At 44.6% G+C, this 24,885-nt stretch overlaps 2 protein-coding genes across 3 annotated transcripts in view; one reads left to right on the forward strand and one right to left on the reverse strand.

Annotated features, from left to right (window-relative positions):
* NGLY1 (N-glycanase 1) overlaps positions 1 to 19,676 on the reverse strand; it is a 41,734-nt gene extending 22,058 nt beyond the window's left edge. The window contains exons 1-4 of the mRNA XM_041003886.1: positions 19,135 to 19,676; positions 15,320 to 15,751; positions 9,955 to 10,069; positions 8,485 to 8,730 (exon numbers count right to left, since the gene is read on the reverse strand). Coding sequence (XP_040859820.1) covers positions 8,485 to 8,730; positions 9,955 to 10,069; positions 15,320 to 15,751; positions 19,135 to 19,676 — 1,335 coding nt within the window. The remainder of the gene's footprint in view (positions 1 to 8,484; positions 8,731 to 9,954; positions 10,070 to 15,319; positions 15,752 to 19,134) is intronic.
* A 178-nt stretch (positions 19,677 to 19,854) lies between these two features.
* Positions 19,855 to 24,529, forward strand: OXSM (3-oxoacyl-ACP synthase, mitochondrial). Of its 2 annotated transcripts, XM_040963729.1 has the most exons (3): positions 19,855 to 20,736; positions 20,986 to 21,037; positions 22,688 to 24,529. In XM_040963729.1, the coding sequence occupies exons 1-3, from the start codon at positions 20,058 to 20,060 to the stop codon at positions 23,088 to 23,090; spliced, it is 1,134 nt and encodes a 377-aa protein (XP_040819663.1). In that variant the 5' UTR covers positions 19,855 to 20,057; the 3' UTR covers positions 23,091 to 24,529. The 2 variants fall into 2 exon arrangements, with proteins under 2 accessions (XP_040819663.1, XP_040819654.1); XM_040963720.1 differs by having other exon boundaries at positions 19,855 to 21,037.
* Positions 24,530 to 24,885: the final 356 nt, after the last annotated feature.

Here is a 24,885-nt window from a genome sequence, read left to right on the forward strand (position 1 = left end):
CCACAGGAGACTCCTGCAGGTGTCTGAGCCATCTGATGCTCTGAACAAGCACAGCTACAGTCACAGCAGAAAGAAGCAAACCGGAAGAACTTCAGGAGCGGAGTCAACACTTTGTGCTCACTATCCAGGAGGTTAGAAGACGGGGGAAAATAGGTTACAGATGATCCACGGGTTTGCTGACATGAGCAACTGGGTCAGCAGCTGAACCACTTACTGCAGGAAATGATCAAGTGAGCCAAAGTCCAGGGACCGGGAGGAGGTGGTGAAGATCGTGGATGGGATGCTCTGGTCACACTCCCTGTTCTGCGGCTGAGCCCACATTCCTACCAACGTGCACCCAGAGAAGCAGCAGATGGTGGCTCAAGAAGCCGAGTCCCAGCCATCCATGTGACAGACCTGGACTGAGCTAACGACTCCCACCTTTGGACTGGCTTAGCATACAGTACTGCAGGCATTTGGGAATGAAGCGGAAGAGTGAGGGATCCTCTCTGCCCTTCAAATAAAATAAAAGACAGAGACACCCACATACACAGAAAGAGAGAGAGAGATGGCTCTCTCTTCCTCTCTCCTCGTAACTCTGCCTTTCAAAGAAGCACATCTCTGAAAAAAAACACCCACATTATTTAATCTAGTTCTTTGCATTGTTTTAAAATGTATAAATCATACTGCCATTAGTAGAATATATTGACTATATGTGCAAATGATTTTTTTGACAGGACATACAATTATTCAAAGTGTAAAGACCCACTACACAGCATATGAGAAATCAAGACACAATGAAGAGTAAGGGAATGAGAAAGTGAAAACTATAGGAAATGTAGGACCCAGTACATCTGTAAGCTGGTTTGTTTCTAAAATAAGAGAGCTGCAGCTTACATTTGGCACAGCTGTTAAAATGCTGCTTGGGCTGCTAACTCCCATACTGGTCTCTGTCCCAGTTGGTCACTTCCTGCCTATACGCAGCCTGGAAGGTAGCAGATGATGGCTTAAGCATTGGGTTGCTGGCACCCCCATGGGAGGCAGGCAGTGTTTACAAGCTCCTGGCTTGGGCTTGGCCGAGCCCTAGCTGTTGACAGCACTTAGGCTAGTAGATGGAAGATGTTTTGCCTTTCAAAAAACTAAGTAAATAAAAATTAAATAAGCGCCCTTACAAAAAAGGTTCTTACAAATTAATCGGCTTGTTAAACATTCAGACTAAAAACACACAACCCCTATTCCATTCTGATGCAGCCAGTCCGGGATTAAGTGTAGAAATCTCCAAGGGACACCGCTGGCACAGTCTTAAATGCAAACCGGTTTAAAGCCAGGTTTAAAATAGCACTGAAGGGTCTCTAAGGCCCGGGCCTCCACTGCGTGAGATTCCAGCGAGCCGCAGGAAGGGACGGGGAGAGCCTGCATGAGCACAGACCCAAGGACACAGACATTTGCCACAGAGCAGCACGCTCCTGGGCAAGAACGGACAGAAACACATTAAAAAAAAAAATCTCCATTTTTATTTGAAAGAATTCTGACGAAAATGAGGCATTTAAAGTGGCATCTTTTTAATTTTTGCTATGCAGATTTCCATTTACTGAGAGGGTAAGAACATATTCAGAGTATTTTTTTATTCTCAATTTAATTGTTTTCAATCTGGAAATTGCCTCATTCATTGTGATTTTAATGGCATTCAAATGATCCTGAACAATAACGTTTATTTTCTTTATTTCTTTACATATTCATTGGCACAACCCTGAAAAAAACCTAAGACATAAAAATAGAAGGCTGCTGATTGCATGGCCATTACAGCAGCTGGGAAAGCACGCACTGAGGCTCCTAATTGCCTGACAAAGTAAAAGTTATTTGGAGTACAAATGGAAGCTTAAATGTGAAATCTGTCTCTTTTTTTAAAACCAAAGAGACTTTTTTCTCTGCCAGTCATACTTTCGATTATTTTGGTTTCTAACGTAAGATATATTTAAGACTCTACATGAGAAAAATAAAAAGTACAATTTGCATGATTTCATTAAATCAAATGTTATAACTAGAATTTAGTAAAAGCTCAAGGCTTCCCAAGTCCACTAGCTCTCCTTGTACCCTCATATAGCCCTTTACTTTAATATATATATATATTTATTTATTTTTATTGGAAAGTCAGATTTACAGAAAGAAGGAGAGACAGAGAGAAAAATCTTCCATCTGCTGTTTCGTTCCCCAAGTGGCCAGAGTTGAGCTGTACCAAAGCCAGGAGCCAGGAGCTTCTTCTGGGTCTCCCAGGTGGGTGCAGGGGCCAAGGCTTTGGGCCATCTTCCATGGCCTTCCAAGGCCACAAGCAGAGAGCTGGAAGGGAAGTCGAGCAGCTGGGATACAAACTAGTGCCTGTATGGGATTTCAGCACATGCTAGGACATGAGCCACTAGGCTACTGTGCCAGGACCAGCCCTTTACTTTTGTGACCTTTAAGTATAAAATCTGTTTTCAACATAAAAGTTCTGTTTAATAAATTTTAATGGGCAGTTTTAATCAACTCATAACTTTAATAAACTTATTTTTTTACTCCCTTCCCATCCCAGTTTTTCTTTTTAAGAATGTAACACACATTATATATAAAAAAAAACCCAGAAAATGCTGGATAAAATAAATATGAAATTATCCATAATTTTACTACTCAGAAGAAATGAAGATGTCTGTGATCTATACCTTTATAAAAATGGACATATACATATGTGTTTTAAATAAGCCAATCTGAAATGTTGTGCAAATACTGCCAATGTTGTTTAGAGCTGGAATTCTGTTTCTCTTTTTCTACACAACAATGATCTTCAAACTGAAACGGATCACATCACTTTCAGCATATGCTAATTACGCCAACATAAGGATGTATGGTAATCTATTTCCTACCAAAGGCCATGTATGTTGTTGCATTCATTCACCTTTAAAGGGCTACCTTACAAACAAGAAACTGAAGTTTAAAATCTTACGCCCAAATAGGATACTTCTTCTCTTCTAAAGCTTACACATGAATTCAAACCAACAGGTTGTCTTATCGCTGGTTTATCAAGTAAAATTAATTTAAAACATTAACTACCTCATTTCAACATTATCCAACAAATTATGCCATACTTTTAATAAAAATCACAAATTGTAATGGTTTTAAATACATACTCATATAAATGATACCCAATGACAAGAGTTGACTTAAAGCTTAATTTCATTAACATTTCTAGTGCTCTGCACCAAATAAAAGTATGTATTTAGACTAGCTATGTAAAAAAAACTTTTCAACGTGTATTTTAAGCCAATTAAACATTGGAAGCAAGTTTTACAAATCTAGAAAAGTTGTAAAAATGTGAATGTGGGCCGATGTAGTGGCACAGATACACATCCCACATTGGTCTGAGTCCCAGGCCGGCCCACTCTGGACCCTGCTCCCTGGCAATGCTCCTAAAAAGGCACTGGAAAACGGCAGGTACCTGGCCCCTGACCCCTGTGTGGCTCTGGCTTTGGTCTAGACTGAGTCCCAGCTGTCGTGGCCGTTTGGGGAGTGAACCAGTAGACAGATGATCTGTCATCCCTACTCTCTGTCTTTCAAATAAATAACTCTAAAAGCAAAAAACAAAGCAAGACAACACTGGAAACATTAATGTTGCTAAGGTTCTGAGGTTCTATGTCATTGAAAAACCATTTCTGCTATTTCATATCTGCTTCTGGAAGGCAAATGTTACAAAAATAGTTTTTATTTCCATTAAGAACATTAAACACTCAAGATATTTAACAAGCAAATTTATAAATCAGTTGGGTCATTAGGGCAAAGACAATCAAAATAGGGTAAAACGTAACAGCCACTAAAATGCACACAGAATAACTGCTGTTGATGAAGATATTAAAAGTTGAAACCCTTGAGTCACCAAGCAGCTAGCTGAATGCGGCCCAGCCCTAGGCAAGTGTTCAGCCCTGTGCTCCCGGCGGGCCTGTGGGTGCAGGCTTCTGGAAGTCGTAGGGAATGCTTCTGGGGAGTGTGAGGAGACCTGGAGCCTCATGTCCAGGTAGGCCACACACCGGGGACCCTGAGATGGCATCGGGTGGCTGTTCCCCATCCCTGGGTACTGGGCCAAAAGGGAGGCTGGGTGCAGCTTCTCCCCTAATTTCCTCCCTTCCCCCAGATACAGGAAGAGAGGGAAGATTTGGAAACAATGGTCTCACCCACACTCTCCTAGTCCTTGACTCTTCCCACCCTGGTCAACTATGTACATATCATCAAAAATAAAAAACACACAAAGTTTTTGAAAATCTTTTAAAAGATAAAGTGTAATAAAAATAAATGAATAAAAAATTGAAATGTCAAAAAATATTTAAACCCTCAAGCATTGCTGGTGAGGATAAAAATGGTATGGTAACTTTGGAAAATTGTTTGCAACTTCTGAAAACATTAATAAACTTAAACTTAACCTAAAATCCAGAACAATTAACACAAAAGAAATGAAAGCATGGCCAGAAGCCAGCATGAAGGCATAGCATGTAAAGCCGCCAGTATCCAATGTGGGTGCTGGTTTGTGTCCTGGTTGCTGCTTTTCCCATCCTGCTCCCTTCTAATGGCCTGGGAAAAGTGGTGGAGAATAGACCAAGTATTTGGGCTTCTGCCAGGCATGTGGGAGACCCAGACGAAGTCCCTTGCTCCTGATTTTGGTAGGCTTGGGACCATTTAGGAGTGAATCAGAGAATGGAAAGATCTCTCTCTCTCTCACTCCCTCTACCTTCAAATAAATAAGCAAATACATTCTTTAAAAGAAAACATATGGCTATACAAAAACCTACCCATGAATATTCACATTTTTCCATTTTCATAATGAAAAACAACCCAAATATCCATCAACTTATGAATGGATTATCAAAATGTGATACATTTTTATACTAGGATAGTATTAAGCAATAAAAAGAGAACATTCTGACATTTTACAATATGAATATACTTAAAAAATATACAAAGAAGCAAAAAGCAACACATTGCATAATTCCTTTCACATAGAATACTCAAGGAAGCAAAAAGTAACTTTCTTTAAGAAATGATTTATAAAAGTCAGAGTTACAGGGAGAGATTGAGATCTTGCATCTGCTGGTTCATTCCCAAGATTGCCACAATGACCAGCGCCAGGCCCGGCTGAAGCTAAGAGCCAGAGCTTCTTCCGCGGCTCCCAGATGGGCTGCAGGGACCCAAGCACTTGGGCCATCTTCCACCACTTTTTCCCAGGCCATTAGTGGGGAGCTGGATCAGAAGCGAGGAAGCCAACACTCAAGCAGGTGCCCATATGTGATGCCAGCACTGCAGGCTGAGACTTATACCACAATGCCAAATCCACAAAACGTTGTAACAACCACTACTGCCATATACTGAGTAACAATATAGTCCAGTACTTTGCATCTTAAAGGATTAATCTATTGGCAAATTTCAACATCTGTTACTACCATACTGACTTACATTTCAAGATTTTATAAACATGTAGACTAAATGCTTTTTAATCTCTCATGTTTTCTGTCCGAAATGGGTAAGCAAGAAAAAGTAATTGCTGAATTTTGCAATATACTAAATTTTGCAATATACTAAATAAATAAGTGTAAATAATGGAATAAGTTTAAAAAGAAATTCCTGCTTCTCATGGATAACCGTTAACTTGTGTATAAAAAAAAAAACAAGAGTACTTCTAGTATTTGCCAACTCCTTTAAGGAAAACAGAAATATATATATATATATAGTATATATATATACACAATATATATAGTATATTATATAGTATATATATAGTATAGTATATAGTATATATAGTATACTATATATACTAGTATATAGTATATATATACTAGTATATAGTATATATAGTATATAGTATATATACTAGTATATAGTATAGTATATATACTATATATACTATATATACACAATATATATAGTATATTTATATACACTATAGTATATATAGTATATATATATATACTATATATGTATATTATATGTATATTATATATATGTGTGTGTGTGCTTGTATATATACACACACATATATATGTGTGTGAGAAAGAGAGGTCATTCAGCTGCTGGTTTACTCCCCAGATGTCACAATGACTGGCACAGAGCCGATCTGAAGCTAGGAGCTTCTTCCGGGTCTCCCACGTGGGTACAGGGGTCCAAAGTCTTGGGCCATCCTCCTGCTGCTTTTCCAGGTCATAAGCATGGGGCTGGATTGGAAGTAGAGCAGGTGGAACAGGAACTGGCACCCATACAGGATGCTGATGCTGCAGGCTGAGGCTTAGCCTATTACGCTAGAGCACTGGTCCCAAGGTATCTTATCTTAAGGACTGGAGTAATGTATTAGTTTACTAATAGCACACATTTTTGTGAAAGCTCATTTTCTTCTGTACTCCAGAAAATTTTGGCAACAAAAATGACATTCTGTTGTTATTATATTGCTCTGCAGCCAGAAATGTAGAACTTCATCCAGGTCTCCAGCATGGGTGCTGGGACCCAAGCATTCGGGCCCTCTTCCACTGCTGTCCCATGAGCATCAAGGTCTAATTTAGGGCCAGCACTATGGGTACAGGGGGTGAAGCTGAAGCGTGCAATATTGGTGTGTCACACAGGTGCCAGTTCAAGTTCTGGCTGCCCCACTGCTGATCCAGCTCCCTGCTAATACCCAGGGGACAGCAGTGTGGACCAGCTCCGGCCATTACGGCCATTTGTGGAGGGAGACAGTGGTGAAATACCTCACCCTCTACTTCTCTAACTCTATCTTTCAGATAAATAAATCTTTTCTAAAATTCATTCTCTGTGATGCTGTGATGTCATCCTGAATAATGTCAATCTGACACTTCGCAGAATTAGTATCATCTAAGGACAACTTTAAGCTTTCAGTTTACAAAGTGTTCACACTGGCAATCCCATCTCGTGCCACTGCCTTAGTGTCATTATTGACTCTGCAGTACCCAGGACTGCTTTCCGAGAAACCTTCCTGAACACCAGTTATGCTTATTCTAAACAAGCACTATTTACGAAGCAACAAACGTTTAGAAATTATTTAATAAGAATTACACGAAGCTTCTAATAACTCTCATTTCTTTTGGCAGATCGGAATATTTTTAACTATTTTAGGAGAAGTTTGGGTCTTTCCAGCCTATGACAGACTGTACAATTTCTGCTGTGTGTCTGAAAAATTCTTCCAACAGTGAAAATTTTTCAAAAATACTACCTAACAACATCTACTGAAAGGGACTTTTGTAACTGGGGTTGATCCTGTAAGACAGGAACACTTCTGAGACACCAGGTCTATTTCAGTTCTTTGTAAGTACCCATACCTATCCTTTGTAAGTACACTAATAACCACTAGCCTATTATAGCAAATTAATACATCCTTGCTAATAAACCTTAAATCCAAAATAGCCGATTTTTAACTGAATTAGCATGTGTGTACTAGTTAGGATTTTTGGAATTAATCCTTGATGAATGGTGTCAGAAGTATACAGATAAGAAGTTCAAGGCAATGAGGAATTCTGCTAATGTGATGGCCACATTTCTGTTCAGGAAGTCACTTGTTTCAGTCTAAAGCCACATGTTCACTGGTGTACCTGGTGTAAGTACCAAGGTAGTAGACCCTTTTTAAAAGAGATTTGTTCAAGGACTGGCACTGTAGTGCAGTGGGTTAGTCTGCCATCTGCGGTGCCAGCGTCCCACACAGGCAGTGATTTCTATCCCAGCTGCTCCATTTCTGATCCAGCTCCCTGGCACACACCTGGAGAAGCAGCAGAGGATGGTCCAAGTTTTTGGGCTGCTGCCTCCACCCAGGAGATCTGAAGGAAGCTCCTGGCTGTAGTCTGTTGGGGCCATTTGGGGAGTAAGCCAGTGCAGGGCCAGGCTGTCCCTCTCCTAACTATGCTTTTCAAATAAATAAATAAATCTATTTTTTTAAAAAGTTCAATAAGGGTGAAATAATCTAACAGAGAAAATTATAAACTAGGCAGTATGATCTCTTACAAGTGAGAATCAGAACAGTCACTGTCTGAATTTCTACGTCTCAAACAAATAAACCATGAAAGAGGTCTATTCTGTCATTTGAAAGACAGAATGACTGTACGTGTACACATGAGAGATCGTCCGTCTGCCACTGCACTCCCCAAATGCCTGCAGCAGCTGGGGGAACTGGAGCAGAAGTGGAGCAGCCTGCACTCTCCCAGGTGATACGGACACCCCTACGGCAGCTGCAGCCCCTCACCGCAGCATCTGCAGGAGTGCTAAACAAAACTTAGCTGCCTCCTAAATCATAAACCAAAGTTGGGATTTAAAAATAGAGGGCCACACCCCCCACTTTTCTACAATTTTGACAACTCTTTAAGGAACCGACAAAATATGCAATCATCATCAGAACAAAAGAGTGTCTGGGCATAAACCCTAACTCGGTAGACAAGATTTCTGCTGTTTCAACACTGATGGCACCTGCTCAGGAAGGGTAAATTTCAAAATTACCATTGGCATCGCTGGTGGGTTGGAGGGTGGCCCTTGCTGGTTTCCGGCACTCCGGCTTGCCTCGGCGGGGCTGGATGACTGTGGCCCAGGCAGCGGGGGGCTGGCTGCAAGCTGCGGAGAGGACTCTGCCTCTTGGCTCCGACTGGACCCATCCAGTCTGCTGCTTCTCTCGAGGGCAATCAAGTCCCGAATTTTTTGCAGCTGTTCCACTGAAGCTTTTTCAGGAAAGATGAGATGTGTTTCTCCCTGGAATTTGTAAAATTAGGAAAAGGAGCAAAGAGTTCACAAGCAACTGAATTCTATAACTGTTAACCCACGTCTTTAAAAACTGTAAGACCAGAAGCCAGTTCATGGGGTCCATTAACTTCTCTCAGACAACAAAATCTACACTGGTTCAGTGATTTCTTAAGTAAGATTACTAACAGCAAAATGGTGATCCCAAGTCTGTGAAGAGCTTAGTAGTTAATGAATACCCAGTAGTTATGGAGAGCCCAACATCTGGAATAAACTGGCACTCCTGCAGAGGCAAGCAACTCCAGGAGCTAAACACACAAAAAGTCCTGCTTTCACTGAACTCATACAAATCACACAATCTCTCATTCAGATGAACATCAGCTTTCTGAACACCTCCCCGCTTCATCCCTTGCCACTACTGTTTTCACAAAAGCTACTGCAGAGTGGTGACAGGCCAAACTAGGCATGACAATGGAACTCACCAACACTCAGGGCTACTGGAGTTGAGAACAGGCCGGGCAAGTCCAGGCTGTAATACCCACAGGCTCACTCAGGAATTGGGTGTGGGGTGGGCCGGGCTGCAATATCCACCAACAAGTGCAAAGGCCAAGAAACCACTCTCAGCTCTTGAGCAAACCAGCAGGTATGGCAGTACCACAGTGGTGAGCCCACAAATCCAGATATTCAACCATTACATGGCAAGCCCCATCTACTATTTTTATTAAAATTTCTTCTTTCACAGCGAAGAACCTTTTCTGTGGCAACTGAATTTTTCTGTGTTGACTTCAAAACTTCAATTTCTTATTGGAGACAGATGGTCAGACCCTATTATTATTCCTGTCAACTCACAAACTAGGTATGTGTTAAAAGTCTTTGTGTTGCTTGTCCAACCTTACTCTACCTTACAGGGCTGACATTTTTAAGGCTCTCCATGTATTTTACTGTGACCTTAAAGTATACAAGGTAATAAAGTTTGTGGAGAATGGAATCAAAAAGTAAGATTATTTTGGTGTAAAAATATTTAGAAACCAATGCAAGGTTTCTTCATAATGTTCATTTTCCACCAACTTTCTGAAGTATCTTTAAATCAACCATGATTTTTAAATGTCAGTTAGCTGAATAACTAGGTCCATAGCTTGCCCAAACATCCAATCAAGAAACAATATAATCTTATTGAAACAATTCTCCATCCTGCTTTGTGCATGAAGCAGGGAGAGAAAAATCGAATGTACATACCTCTTCAAAACCCATTTCAAATAAACACTCTACAGCTCCCCTGACAGGCAAGAGTCTAGTAGAAAAAGCTGCATTTCCAATCCGGATAGATCTGTATTTTTCATCATTAGGGTTTCTGAAGGAAAAAAAAAAAGAAAGAAGTTTTGATTATAAAGGGCCAGTGTTGCACCCCACAGGGTTAAGCCACTGCTTGATGCAAACGCTCTTCAGGAGCGGTGGTTAGAGTCCAGGCTGTCTTGTTTCTCACCCAGCTTCCTGCTCACCGAGAAGCTCTCTGGGTGGCACTAGATGGTTACCCAGGAGCTTGGGACCCCTGCTCCCACATGGGCGTCCTTGATGGAGTTCCTGGCTCCTGGTTTTTGTGGCCATTTGGTGAATGAACCAGAGGACGCAAAATCTGTTTATTTCTGCTTTTAAAAGCAATTAATAAGCTTTTAAAAGAAAAGTTGAAATATAGATGGATAGATACACACACACACGTTTTTCATAGTCCTTTTGCATTTCTTTCCACTTTTTACACTGGCTTTGCTCCTCTATGGTAACATAGACTTCAACTTTAAAAAGGAAAAAACCTGGAAAAGTTTCATTGTTGTGACTTTTAACCTCATTACTTTTAATGCCACTTCATTTTTTAATTTTATAACTGCAGATATTAATGTTATCATAAAGAAAATATGGAATTGGCACCCTAGTGTAGTAGGCTAAGACTCAACAGTAGCACCAGCATCCATTTACAGGTACCAGCCCATGTCCCTGCTTATGGCCTGGAAAAATAACAGAGGATGGCCCAAAGCCTCAAGCCTCTGCACCCAAGTGGGAGACCAGGGAGAAGCTCCTGTCTTCACATGGGCTTAGCTCTGGCCTGTGTGGCCTTCTGGGGAGTGAACCCGCTGAAGGAAGATCTCTCAGTCTCTCCTTCTCTGTGTAACTCTTCCTTTCAAATAAGAATATATCCTAAAAAAAGAAAATCCATACAACATTTTAACCTGTGTTGTTGAAGCTGGAAACTTCCATAAGCCTTCCAAGTCACTGGAAAAAAAGAAAAATCACACAACCCTAGGTGGGGGCAAGGATTTTGTCTATTTTATTCTGATGGATAGAATAAAATATATATGCTACACATAGAGATGATGATTAATAAGCATTTGTGAATTAAATTAAGGTACAAAATGGGTCACAGCTTTCAAAGACTGTACTTTAAATAAGCAGGCACCTAGCTTTATCTTGTACACATCACGTGATTTACTTAATTTTCCTTGACCACCAATTGCTTTTACCATAGGATCTGCTTCAGCTTAAGACTGGGCATATTTTTGACACAGCAAATATGGAAATAAAAAAATAAAAATTAAATATACAAATTGTTACCATAATTAAGATTCTAAACAATGTACATAGGATGAGTAATAAAAATGTAAGTTTCAATTTCACATTTTAAAAATAAGTTTCATAAATCAGAAAGTCTTAGTCAAATTCAGAAAAAAAACCCAAGATAATCAACAGTACTACACTTGGCCAATCATAGAGGATGCTGTCACTATAGAGTATGGTCAGCCTCATACACCACCCTGCCAGACTTCCAATTTTTGCTGTACTTTTTTGTATACTATTTACTGAAGAGGCAGCAACAGAGAAATGGAGAGCCCTCCTATTTGCTGGTCCACTTTCTAGATGCCCAAAACTGCCAGGGCTAAGACTGGGTGCTGGGAACTGAATGCAGGCACCTGAACTTCACAGCCACCTGAACCGTTACCATACCCTCCCAGGTCTGCACTGCGGGAGGATAAAGTTAGGAGTCAGAGCTGCAACTCAGACCCAGGCACTTCAATATGGAAGCTGGCATCTTGATTGTTAGAACAATGTTTTATTTTTATATTTCTGCTGTTCAATAATTCTGCAACTTGTAATGCTGACCCTGCTTGGAAGCAACTACTTCATATCTTCTTATTTTTTTACAAAAACGGATGTGGAGGGTTAACTATCAAAGAACAGGGTCTTCCAAGGACAGCAAATTTTACTGCATTCCACCTCTCACACTAGCATCACTGTAAATATATTTTGATGTTTTCCCAATTGTTTTCATCTCATATCTGGCACTGGTATAGAAACAAAGAAAATAATCAACTGAATAGAACATAAACCCCAGAAGGGAGCTCACACATGTATAACCAACTTATCTTCCACAGGAGAACTGAAAATAACCCATGGAAAAAGTTTGTCCTCGTTAACAAATGCTGTTGGGACAACTGGATATCAGCCTGCAGACATAAGAAGCAAGACCCTTTCCTATCACCTTATACAATAATCAACTCTATATGGACCAACGACCTGATTCTGTATCCAGAAACCATCATGTTATCAGAGGACGACATAGGAAGCATTGTACAAGATACAGGCATTAATGGACTTCTTTAAAAAGTCACCAAAAGCACAGGTAGTCAAAGCCTAAGTAAACAAATGGATTACATCAAACTGAGAAGCTTTCATATAGCAATAATAATACTAAAATACAAAGTGAAAAAGCAACCAACAAAAAAAAAATCTGCACAGTATACAACAGACAGAAGACTAACATCCAGGATTTACAAACAGCTTCGGAAACTCAAGAACAGAAAAATTAACAAGAAATGGGCAAATAAAATGAGCAGGCATTTTTCAAAAGAATAAACCCAAATGGCTGATAGACATGAAAAAATTCCCAGGTTCTGTAGTTATTAGGAAATGCAGAGAAAAACCACTCCAGTGAGATTGGCCTACATTCAGAAATCTAGTAACAGCTGTTGGTGTGGAAGTGGAGTGAAAATTACCCTACTCCACTGCTGGCAGGAGCATGGGCTAGTGCAGCCACAATGGAATTCAGGAGGGAGAGTGCCATGACAACTGAAAATTGATCCAGCTATCCCATTCCTGGGAATGTAGCCAAAGGAAATGAAATCTGCATCAGAAAGTGACCTGCATGCCTATATTTATAGCAACACAATCTGTAACCACGAGGACACAGAAACAACCCAGGTGCCCATCAAAAGAGGAATGGATAAAGAAACTATGGAATACTATTCAGCCATCAAAAAGAATTAAATTCTACCATTTGCAACAAAAGAGTCCCAACTGTAGATCATCCCACTCAGTGAAAGCCAGTCCCAAAGGAACAGCATCGTGTGTTCTAATATAAGCCAACCGTTACACAAAATACTAGATGAACAGACATACAGGTAAGCATGCACACGCATATACTGTCATGGATGAACTATGTTAAATATGCTTGACAATATGATGCCAGATTTTCTACCATTTCCTAGACCTGCAATGTTATAGTTAAATAGCAGGATGCTGCAACTATCGCTGAAGGATTATAGCATTGTAAGAATATGAGAGAAAACCATGAAGTGGGAGACTGGAGAGGGTGGAAGGGGAAGTAGAGGGGAGAATTCCTTACCTATAAAACTTTATTATAGAAAATAATAACAACTTTTAAAAAAAATGAACCAAAAGTATTATTTTTTTTGAGACTCAGTGTGTACAGCAACAAGTACTGGATTTTAATAAAAACCTGATGAAATTCTCACCTCAGCATTATTCTGTAAAATTGCCAGTCCTTGAGGTAGAGGCAAAGGATGGGTACTTTATAAATTCCCTTACTTCTAATGCTGGCACATGTACCTAAACCAGCAGGGGGGACAGAAAGCCTTGACCTTTTCAGAATACTTTCAAGTCAGCTGAGCAGATTTCTTAGGTCAGGTGGCAGGAGACCGAGATGGAGCTGCAGTTTTTCTGTGCAGCCAGCTCACCTCTCCACCCTCTTGCACTGGCTCACTGAGCCCTGGGCTCAAAGGGCTTGGATTCTAAGAATAGGAGGTCAGGGGCACTATCGGTTAAGACAAAGTGAAAAAGCCCACTTTTCCATACTGTCTCCAATGATCTAAAATCTAAACTCATGATCCCCTTCTAGAAGAAAAACTCATATGCCAGAAGCAAGCCACAGTGAGGGCAATGGTACATGAGCTGACCCAACCCCACCATGGTTCCTTTGGGAGCTGACAGTACATTCATAACCCCGACTGGGATGCAACAGCCATTTGCACGCAAAGCTTTCCCTTCCACTAAGCACCTGGCTGCACTGACTTGAAAACAGAAGTGAATCCTCAACACCAAGGTTAAAATAGCCTGGTGGCTTAGCAGGTGGGTAGACCCCCAGACGGGCTCTGGTGAACACTGCCTACACACGCATCCACAGCGACCATGGGTGTCCTAACTCTTAAAGGAACTTGAGGGCTGAAGCAGAGGGGTGTCACAGAGAAGGGTAGTCCTCACACCTCACAATTCTGTGGTCCCTCACGGCTCCTGGCATGTAGCAAAGTTCTCCCTTCAAACCAAAGGAAAACTACTTCAAAGGGAAAACGACTCCTTTACCTCAACGAACAATATGGGTAACGTGGGTTTAAAAACGACACTTGCAAACTTGTAAAATTTCGAGCCAAGAGATGCCTACCCCTTTGGAATGCAACCGGAATTTTGCGCACGCTCATGCGCACACACCCTTGAGAAGAGCAAAGAGGGACTGGGACCCCATCTCTCCCGGGGTGATGTGACCCAGAAGTTAACCACACGGAAGCACCTAGAACCCCCCGGAACCTCGCTTCCATTCTCCTCTCACACGCCGCAGGCCTTGGTTGCAGGGGTCGAACTGGGCAGCGGCGTGGATAAACCACCTCGCCTCCCCACTTCCCCAGTGAGGAAGGTCTCTTAAAGCACCCCAAGAAGACTTTCCATCCACGGAGCATGCCACAGAAGACTCTTCCCCAAGGTGACAACCTTCGCTAACTCTTAAAGGATCTTACTGAAAAGTGGAATCTAGATAATATGTGAAGGCCGGGTCCCAAGCACCATGGCTCCAATCCATAAAAATAAGCAGCAGGAAAAAAGAAAAATCAAGTCCGAGGAAGAAGAAGCCGGCCCTTCCGGTAAACACTAGTAGACATTATTACTCAGAAACTCACTAGTCTGTCCAGCCTGCTGGTAAAGCCACAGGGCGGGAAGTTCACGCCGCTGGCATCATTCTCCTGACTCTAGACAGGTGGACCCCGAGGTGAGAGGCGGAGTACGGGGCGCCCCCCTCCCTTCCGCCCTGCCCGCCCACCCGGGACCTGCAGGTCACCAGGGCGCCCGGCTGGCAAGTGCCAAAGTCACGGCTGCCAACAAACTTCCTCTTCTCGCGGGACTACAGCCGGGCCGGCGGAGTCGGGGTTCGAGCCCAGGCCAGGCTGAGACCCTCGGGGTCCACAGGTCGGCGCCCGGTCACACCGGGGTCCCAGCGCCGCGGGAGCCCACCCGTCCCGGACCTGCGTCCTGCCCCGCGGCCCCACACCTGAGGATGTTATCAGCGTAGGTGAGCAGCAGCTTGGAGGCCTCCAGAAAGGTCTCTGGGGTGTTCTGGCAGAGCTCGGCCACGGCCGGGGACGCCGAGGCTGAGGAGCTGACCCGCGGCGAGGCTGTCGCCGCCATGCTGGAGCGCCTGAGGCGGACGCCGCCCCTCGCGCGCCGCGTCCTGCACTGAGCAGGCGCTCCGCGGCGTGGCCACCGCCGCCCGGGAAGGGGCGGGCAGCTGGCTGCGCTGTCGCAGGGAAGGTGCGGTCGGGCCAGAGGCCAGCGGCTAGCGGCCAGCGGTTGGCCGGGACGAGCCGGGACGAGCAGGGACGACACCTCGGAAGGGGTGGGGTCGGCCGGGAGAGGCGGCGTCCCCCGAAGCGAGGGGAGGCGAGGCGAGGCGAGGCGAGGCGAGGCGAGGCGGGGACGGTGTCTGCAAGGGACACCCGGATTCCTGCACGCTGAGTGCCAGCCTGGGTGCCCTGGGCGCGAAGCCTGAGAGACCGCTCTTGATTTCGCTTCTTCACCTCTCATACAACCCTTGCCCGGTCTTCTCCTTGCCAGGCCGTGCTAGGGGGATGTGGGGATGTGAGGATGTGGGGATGTGGGTGAAAGACGCGAGGAGGAAGGTTCCCAAACGAGAGAGCTCGGCCGTCGGCCCTGCTGGGTTTCTGTAGGTGGGTTCGTTGCAGAATTGGGGGCAGGATTCAAAGGCTGTGAAGTCTCTGATCAGATGGCATGGTGTTGCTGTAGAGGAGTGTTTTATAAACCTCGGGGTGCAGCCTGCTATTGGGATGAGGTGGCCAGCATGAAACACGTCGGCACCAACACAACCATAATAAAATATGGGACTGAGGGGAGGACAAGAGGACTCGCAGTGGCTCCCCAAGGCAAGGAAGGGTGTTATTTTGGAACTTGCTTGCAGGCAGCTCATGCCTTTGGTGTCACTTACTCCTTAGAAGTAAGGACTCTGTCTCTTAACGTTTTACACTGCCTCTGCCTCACTGTGCTCTTGAAAGTGTGCTTGGCCAATGGCTTCTTTCTTTCCAAACCCCAACAAATGTTTTTCTTGAGGTTGTGTTTTTAAGATAACTTCTTTACCTTAAGCAACCTCTTAAAATGTTCCCTAATCCTTGTTTACTTTAAGGAACCTCTTAGAATGTTCTGGAATCTTCATTTTTCTGTTGACTTTAAATTTTTTTTCCAGTTTCTTTGACCAAAACTGTGGGTCATGCAATCCATTCAGTTACCATCTATCTGCTCGGTGCACAAAAGTTTTTGATAACTTTTCGGGCTAACTTCAAGAATGTCCAACAGGATGCTGCTAGCTGCTGTGACTAAAGTTTTCAGTGGCTTAACACAATTTCTTTCTGGCTCACAAAAGGAGTTGAATAATACAGATGTCATTAGAGGGTGTATTCCTTAGAATAGAATTTAAATGTTCAAACATTTAGGAGCCAGAGGGTAAATGTTTTAGGCCTCATGGAGTCTGTCTGTATTTAACTCTGCCTCTATGAAAGTAGCTCCGTCGAGCAAAGCAGTGTGCTTTTGTTCTGCTGAAATTGTGTTTACAAAAGGGCTGGCTGCTGGATTTGTCCCACAGGTGTAGTTGGCTGACTCTCACTGTCAAGCCCTGTTACTTCTGTATTTGTTAGTGCTTGGGCCCCAAGATGCCACTACCTTCTCCATCACTCATTTTCGGTATCAGATCCTGAGCAAGAAGGAGGCCTCAGCTGGATATTGGAGTGGAAGTAGAAGCTGGGCAGGTGCCTCCCACGGCTGGGGAGAGTGTGGGGCTTGGGGTGTGACCTGCTGCCTCCACTGCTCCTGCTACTAGGGCAACTTGGAAACAGTTTGATTCTTCAGTTTCTGTTAGAAAAATGGAAGAGATCAAACTATGCGTAGTCTGCTTATACCATCAAATAAATCAGATTTGAACTTACTGTTTTTTAAAAAATTTAAATATTTGTTGTTCAGGTATAATGATTCCCTTCCCTCCCAACCCTGGATTCCAACTTTATTAAAAACATCATTTTTAGAATTGGCATATGATGGCACTGTTCTTAAAATAAACTGCCGAGACTTCCCCAGGATCAGTTTTTTTTCAAGAGAGAGCGAGAGAAAAGAAAGAAAGAAAGAAAGAAAGAAAGAAAGAAAGAAAGAAAGAAAGAAAGAAAGAAAGAAAGAAAGAAAGGAAGGTGGATGGATGAAGGAGGAGGGAAGGAAGGGGAGAAAAAAGAAAGATGGAAAGAACAAAAGAAAGAAAAAAAGAAGTGAAGAAAAAAAAAAACCAAAAACACTGACCCCAAAGAACTGGTGTGGTGAATTACCACTGTGTGACTGCATTAACCAGTTAACCAACTACTACTTATTAAGTGCTTGCTGGGTGCAAAGCAGTGTGAGAAAGATGGCATGAAATGCTTTTAATCTAGTAGGGAAGGCAAAACCAGTAACATATACACAGATGGCCTTTTAGCTGACAACATAAAAGACCTATTGTGAGGAGACAAACAAAAGTCCTTTGGTAAGAAATACACCCCCCCCCCCAAATGTAATGTACGGGTGTGTGTTCATTCATTAAGCTGGTATTTGTGAAGTGACTGTCACACACAGCTGTGGACCAATAGGGTCCCTGTTCGCATGACGTCATGCTAAGGTTAGGGCAGCATGATTAATAGAAACTTGAAAGAAGAGCAGTTCCCAAGCCCCATCCTTAGGTGGAGCCTGGCATCTGTGTAGTAACAAGCCCAGGGGAATTTGGTGTCCAAGAAAGTTAAAAATGTATCCGTTTAAAGGGAGGAAAACTTTTATTTGAGTTATATTTTCTTGATAAAGGGAGAATTTGGTCAGAATCCTTAAATTGAAAGGTTAAGGAAGTAAAAGAGGGAGGAGGGAAGGACTTTCAAGACTCCCCCCGCGCCCCCCTACCCCACTTATTCTGGGGAAAAGCCTAGCAGCGTTTGCTTTTCAGCACCTCCTGCGTGTCCGCTCTTTGTCATTGCTTAGTTCAAGGTCTCACGATGCTCCATCCAGTCTTACCCTCTTCTCTGTTTTTGCCCACACCATTCCAATCCTTCCTGTATCCAGAAGCAGTGAGATCCTTCCAAGGCACACATCTGATTCTGTCTCCCAGTCTGTAGGTTTCTGTGGCTCCCCCTGCCACAGTTTACCTCCAAGTGTCAAATTCAAGTGTGTAACTTCAATCTAAGAAATGGCTTTGTTCAAGACAGTAGGTGGTCCAGGAATCTACGGTGAGGGGTGTGCGAGTCAACCATTGTTCTCATTGAGAAATTGAAATTCAGTGTAAGAGCAGGCCAGATTAGACCGGGCAGCTCTGGATTTGATCTGCAGTCCCCTCTGTGAAACTTGAGACTTGAGTAACTTAGCCCTTTCCTCACTCTTACACTTTGATTGGTGCTTTGTCCTGCATCTCAAATTCAACATTGATCAAATCGTAACACTTGCAGTTTATGGGAAGACTCTCATCTCTGTTTTTCGTTGTCTGTGTAAAGATGTATTCATTTTGAAAGAGTGAGACGGAGGAGGGGAGACACAGAAACTCCCCAAATGACCACAACAGCTGGGGCTAGGACAGGCTGAGGCTGGAAGCCAGGAATGCTATGCAGGTCTCAGACATGGGCGAGAGGGCCCAAGTATTTTATGCACTATTCTAAAGGACTATGGGACATGGTGCAATAACTGTGGCAACAGGAATGCCTTAATTTTTCCCTAGGACCGCGGCGGAATTTACTGCAGACAATACTGACTATATGGACGTTATCACAGCGTGGCTGTGTTAGCTGCAGGTTCAGTCACCTGCCAGTCACTCGGGCCACAGCTGACGTGGACCCGGGAGCTCCCGAGGCTGACGCCGCCTCGGGCGGGACGCGTGCGTGCGTGCGCGCGCGCCCCTGCGTACGTCCGTGCGCGCGCGTGCGCGAGGGCTGCTTCCGTCGGCGCGAGCCCCGCCAAAGGTATCCCGTGCTGACTGTTCCGCTTGCTTCCTCCGCTCCCCCGCTCAGTCTAGTCGGTGTGGGGTTTCGAGAACACAGGCGGAGGACCCCGAGCTGCAATCCCTCCTCGGGGCGGCCTGGGGGTGGGGTCACCACACCTGTCCACTCCCCGCCGGCCCAGGCGCTCCCCCGGAAGCAATCGGTCACGTCCTGACGGGGCCACAGGTGACCCGCCCCGCTGGAGAACTTTGTCCGGTGGAGGCTGGCTGGGGGCGAGCCGCCCGGTGCTGCTGGTCGGGAGCTTGATCTGAGCGCCGACGGACAGCCGGCTGATTCCCACGTGTGGAACACGGAGAATGCCGACTTATTGCATCGCAAAGAATAGGCTCCCCTGACATCAGACATGCTAGGACCGAGCCCTGTGTAACCCGAGAACAGGGTGCTCTTGCAGCCCGTGTCCGAGAGAGAGAGAGAGAGAGAGAGAGAGAGAGAGAGAGAGAGAGAGAGAGAGAGAGAATGAGTATGAGTGGCGGCGGTGGGGGGGGGGTCTTTTTGTTTTTTAAGGGCTCAGAGCACTTACAAATGTAAAAAAGGTGTAACATGGTTTGAAGATAAAGTGTAAAAGCAATTTAACATAGTTTTCCCCTGTGCGTATTTAACTTTCGCAGTCAGGCACCTGAAAGGGTGTGCCTGGACTGTTGTTTCTCGGCCCTTCGGTTCACAGGCACTGTTGCCCGGGTGTGTTGTGGTCTGTTACAGGAACGTGTTTCGGATCCTGCATCTACCATGTTGTCAAACTGCTTGCAGAATTTCGTAAAGCTTGTAAGCCCTCCTGTTCTGTCTTCAAGATTGTGCCAGCATGTAAGAAGTAAGAGGAGGCCTTTGGGAACCTCTGCGTCCCTCAAGCCACGCAGGCGTGTTGTCATCACAGGCATTGGCTTGGTGACCCCACTGGGTGTTGGCACCCGGTTGGTGTGGGACCGCCTGGTCCGAGGGGAGAGTGGAATTGTTCCGCTGGTGGCTCAAGAGTATAAGGGTATCCCTTGCAGTGTGGCTGCTTTTGTGCCAAGAGGCTGTGGTGAAGGCGAGTTCCACGAGGAAAACTTCGTGTCTAAAGCGGACTTGAAGTCCATGTCTTCTCCCACGGTCATGGCCATGGGGGCTGCAGAGTTAGCCTTGGAAGATTCGGGCTGGCGGCCGCAGACAGAAGCTGAGCAAGCAGCTACCGGTGTGGCCATTGGCATGGGGATGGTTCCTCTGGAAGTTGTTTCCGAAACAGCTCTGATGTTTCAGACAAAGGGTTATAATAAAGTCAGCCCCTTTTTTGTCCCGAAGATTTTGATCAATATGGCTGCGGGCCAGATCAGCATCCGCTATAAACTCAAGGGCCCCAATCACGCGGTGTCCACAGCCTGTACCACGGGCGCTCATGCCGTGGGCGACTCTTTCCGGTTCATCGCCCACGGTGATGCCGACGTCATGGTGGCTGGAGGAACCGACTCCTGTATTAGTCCCTTATCGCTGGCTGGCTTTTCCAGAGCTCGGGCTCTGAGCACCAACTCGGATCCTAGGTTGGCATGTCGGCCGTTTCATCCCAAGAGGGATGGCTTTGTTATGGGAGAAGGGGCCGCGGTGCTGGTACTGGAAGAACAGGAACACGCCCTGCGAAGAGGGGCCCGCATCTATGCTGAAGTTTTGGGCTATGGGCTCTCAGGCGATGCGGGGCACATCACCGCCCCTGATCCCGAAGGAGAAGGTGCCTTTAGGTAAGGATGGTGCTGCTGTGCAGACTTTCTTCTCTACTTGGAGGGTTCTGAGTCCCACTAGATTTCTGTTGTCTTCTGCTTTAGACTTAGCACAGTGGTTCTGAATGTTCAGCTTTAACTTCTGGGAATATTAGAACATCTGTACAAAAATTGCGTTTTAAATAAGGCTGATACATTGGTGGAGATCGTGGGTGTCCGCGAACTTTTTTCCTTGCCATCTTTCACGTGTCTGTCTGTGCCGAGTACCTGTCAGTGTGCTGCCTCCCACCGCCCTCACCTGTGGCCGGTCAGGCGATTGGGAGAGAAGTCAATTCTCTTAGAGGTGTCTTTCTCCTCCTCCATTTCAAGAGGTTCCATTCTTATTTATTTATTTACTCATTTGTTTATATTTTTATTGGAAAGTCAGATACGCAGAGAGAAGGAGAGACAGAGAGGAAGATCTTCCGTCTTTTGCTTTATTCCTCAAGTGGCCGCAGTAGCTGGAGCTGTGCCGATCTGAAGCCAGGAGCCAGGAGCCTCTTCCAGGTCTCCCACACGGATGCAGAGTCCCAAGGCCTTGAGCTGTCCTGTACTGCTTTCCCAGGCCACAAGCAGTGAGCTGGATGGGAAGCGGAGTTGCCGGGATTAGAACCGGTGCCCATATGGGATCCCGGTGCTTTCAAGGCAAGGACTTTAGCCACTAGGCCACCGCACTGGGCCCTGGGTGCCAGTTCAAATCCTGGCAACCCTGCTCAGCACCAGCCGTTGCAGCCACGTGGGGAATGAATCAGCATGGATGGAAAATCTTTCTCTGCCTATCCTTCTCTCTATATATCTGCCTTTCCAATAAAAATAAATAAAATATTTGAAAAAGAAAAGAAGCAGTTGAAAGACTAAAGTAGTTGGACCTCTGCTACCTATGTGGGCGCCCAAGTGGAGTTCCAGGCTCCTGACGTAGGCCCGGCCAGGACCCCACTGTCGCTGACTTTTTGAGGCATGAACCAGCAGGCTTCTCTCTCTGGTCCTCCTCCACCCCCCAGTGTCACCTTGCCTTTCAAATAATTTTTTTTAAAGAATACATGCAGCCCACAGATAAAAACTAAAAAAGAAGTGTCTACATCTATTTTTAAATATTCTTCCAGAGATTTTTATTAATTTGTATCTTGGCTTTGCTTTATATTTATACTTTGCATAGCTTCAGTAAAGAGAGTCAAAGGTTATTTGATGTACTGAAGTAGCAGGTTATTGGGAAATATGCCAAATTTTACATTTAAATGTGAACAGCAAAAACTAAAAAATGATACATTTCTATATTTCTCCTGGTAATGCAAATTTGATAGAAGAAAAATTATTATTCAGGCTTTAAGTCAACACGAGTTTTCCCTCACGGGGAGGAGAATGTCGATTCAAGCAAATGGAATTGTACTTTATTAGTCATGGTAGATGTCACAGGTCTGCATGTTTGGCTCCGAGGTGCTGGGTGTGACTGACTTCTGATGGCCCATGACATTCTGCCTCACGTGGTAATCCAAGATTCTCTTACTGGAGCGAGGCTTGTTTCCATCCAGTAGAACCAAATGCCTGGATTCATTTTCCAGCAACCATGCCAATGCAGAATCTCTTGTGAAAATTAAACCGAGTTCCTATCGATTCCTTTTCCTGTGTTATTAGATGTATGGTTGCAGCTGTAAAAGATGCAGGCGTACGGCTTGAGGAGATAACCTACGTCAACGCGCATGCCACTTCAACCCCCTTGGGAGATGCTGCTGAAAACAGAGCCATCAAACGTCTCTTCAAAGAGCACGCGCGCAAGCTGGCCGTGTCCTCCACGAAGGGGGCCACAGGCCATCTGCTGGGGGCTGCAGGGGCGGCCGAGGCGGCCTTCACCGCACTCGCTTGTTACTATCGAAAACTGCCACCCACCTTGAACCTGGACTGCACGGAAGCAGAATTCGATCTGAATTATGTCCCACTGGAGGCACAGGAATGGAAAGCTGAGCACAGATGTATTGCACTTACCAATTCTTTTGGTTTTGGTGGCACTAATGCAACACTTTGCATTGCTGGCATGTAGGACAAACCATTTGTAATGAAACATTGATTTTCAAAAATGCTGTAAGACAAGAAATAATATATATATATATATATTTTGTGTGTTACTATCCAGACACCTCTTTTCTGCACCTCTTTCTCTCAGCCTTGGCTAATTGGGATAGGATAGCTCTTTCTTGGGACAAAGGGGGCTGTGCCATGCATTGTGGGATGTTTCCTAACACTCTGCTCCTCAGTGTGACAACTACAAATGCCCTTGCACATGACCAAGTGTGTCCTTGGGGGAAAATACTTGAGAAGCGCTGACCTGGGTTTTCTTAATATTCTTAGGTCAGAAAACTTTTGGTGACGCTTTCCTTGCTCTGTTTCCCATTTAGTGAGTGACTTCTCTATGCTAGGTAAGGTTGCTGTGCTGTGCGGCTGTAGGTGAACCATTCATACACAGCGTACAGGAGGAATCTGATGTAACTCCACACTGGAATCGTCGATCAGTATTCTGCCAGTTTGGAATGGTCTATCTACCTCTGACCTATTTAGTCTTCTTCATGTTATTCATTCTGTAATTCAGTAACATCAATGAAACTTCCCTGAATTACTCATCTATCAATTCATAAAAGAAGGAGGTGAAATTGGTTTTGGCATGTCTTATATTTACACTGGCAACATCAGTGATAAATGGAGATAAAATCTTTGAGAAACAGATCAGAAATTGACGATTCAGTGGTGTGATAGGGGATCCAGTGCTTGGAGATGGAGGATCAGCCAATGAATCCATTGTGCCAGGCCCTATGTTTTCTAAACTAGACTAGAGTCTGAAGGGGGGAAGTGTTGCCTGCTTGCCTCAGTTCATATCTAACTTCATTTAAGCTTTGGTTGTTTTCCAACATTCCCACAAGTATTGGCGGGTCACTTTACTGTTCTGCCTTGGGACATTACCTGTATCCAATCCCATCAGGCATAGAGTGTTAGGAGACAGAGGGAACACGTTCCCAGGGGAAATACTGCAGTGCTAAAGGTTGTAGCCAGGGTTTACATGCCTGAGCCTCATTCCAGGAGGCAGTGTGAATGCCTACGCCATTCCTGATCCTCAGAGGGTCTCTCGTGAGATGGAACTGCAGTTGTTCATATTGTTAACCAGCTCAGAAGCCCCCACTTCCTGGCTTTTCCTCCATGTTCCTGCCACCCCATTTTTGGTTTTTAATCCTCACATTCCAAACAGGCCAGCTTTTCTCAGGCTTTGCTTGCTGGTGACATATACTGTAGTACAGGATTGCATTGTCATTAGGATAGGGTGTGCAGGGGTGTGAATGGGCGGTGTGTGTTTGTGTAGAAATGATACAGAGCTCCCAGTTAGGAGAGCCTGGATGTGTTGCCCATCCACTAACCTTGACTGCAGTAATTTGGCATTTATACACCTGAGAAGCCAGCCATGTGTTTACATGACATAATCAGCCAGGATCTGGCTCTCCCTTATTGATATAGGGCCCAAGCACTTGGACCATCTTCGTATGCATTAGTAGGGAGCTGGATTGCGAGTGAAGCGGCCAGACTGGAACTGGCACCCACATGGAAGCTGGCACGTGCATATATCCATTGTGCCTAAGTCCTAGCATGAAATTTCTTTATAATTGCTTTATACTGGGACCAACCTGGCCTAGTGGTGTCACAAGCTAATCCTCTATCCTGTGGCACTGGCGTCCCATATGGGTGCTGGGTGGTATCCTGGCTGCTGCATTTCTCATCCAGCTCTCTGATTATGGTCTGGGAAGGTAGTATAGAATGGCCCAGATTGTTGGGACCCTGCACTCACATGAGGG

The sequence above is a fragment of the Ochotona curzoniae genome, unplaced genomic scaffold (genome assembly GCF_017591425.1).
Source record: "Ochotona curzoniae isolate NIBS_2020 unplaced genomic scaffold, NIBS_Ocur_1.0 contig_1302, whole genome shotgun sequence".
Taxonomy (NCBI): Eukaryota; Metazoa; Chordata; class Mammalia; order Lagomorpha; family Ochotonidae; genus Ochotona; species Ochotona curzoniae.

Excerpts from the sequence above, each read along its gene's own strand:
- OXSM (XM_040963720.1), top strand. The coding sequence starts at position 20,058 with ATGTTGTCAAACTGCTTGCAGAATTTCGTAAAGCTTGTAAGCCCTCCT. Across the intron at positions 21,038-22,687 it reads GAAGGAGAAGGTGCCTTTAG|ATGTATGGTTGCAGCTGTAA; the intron begins GTAAGGATGGTG and ends CTGTGTTATTAG.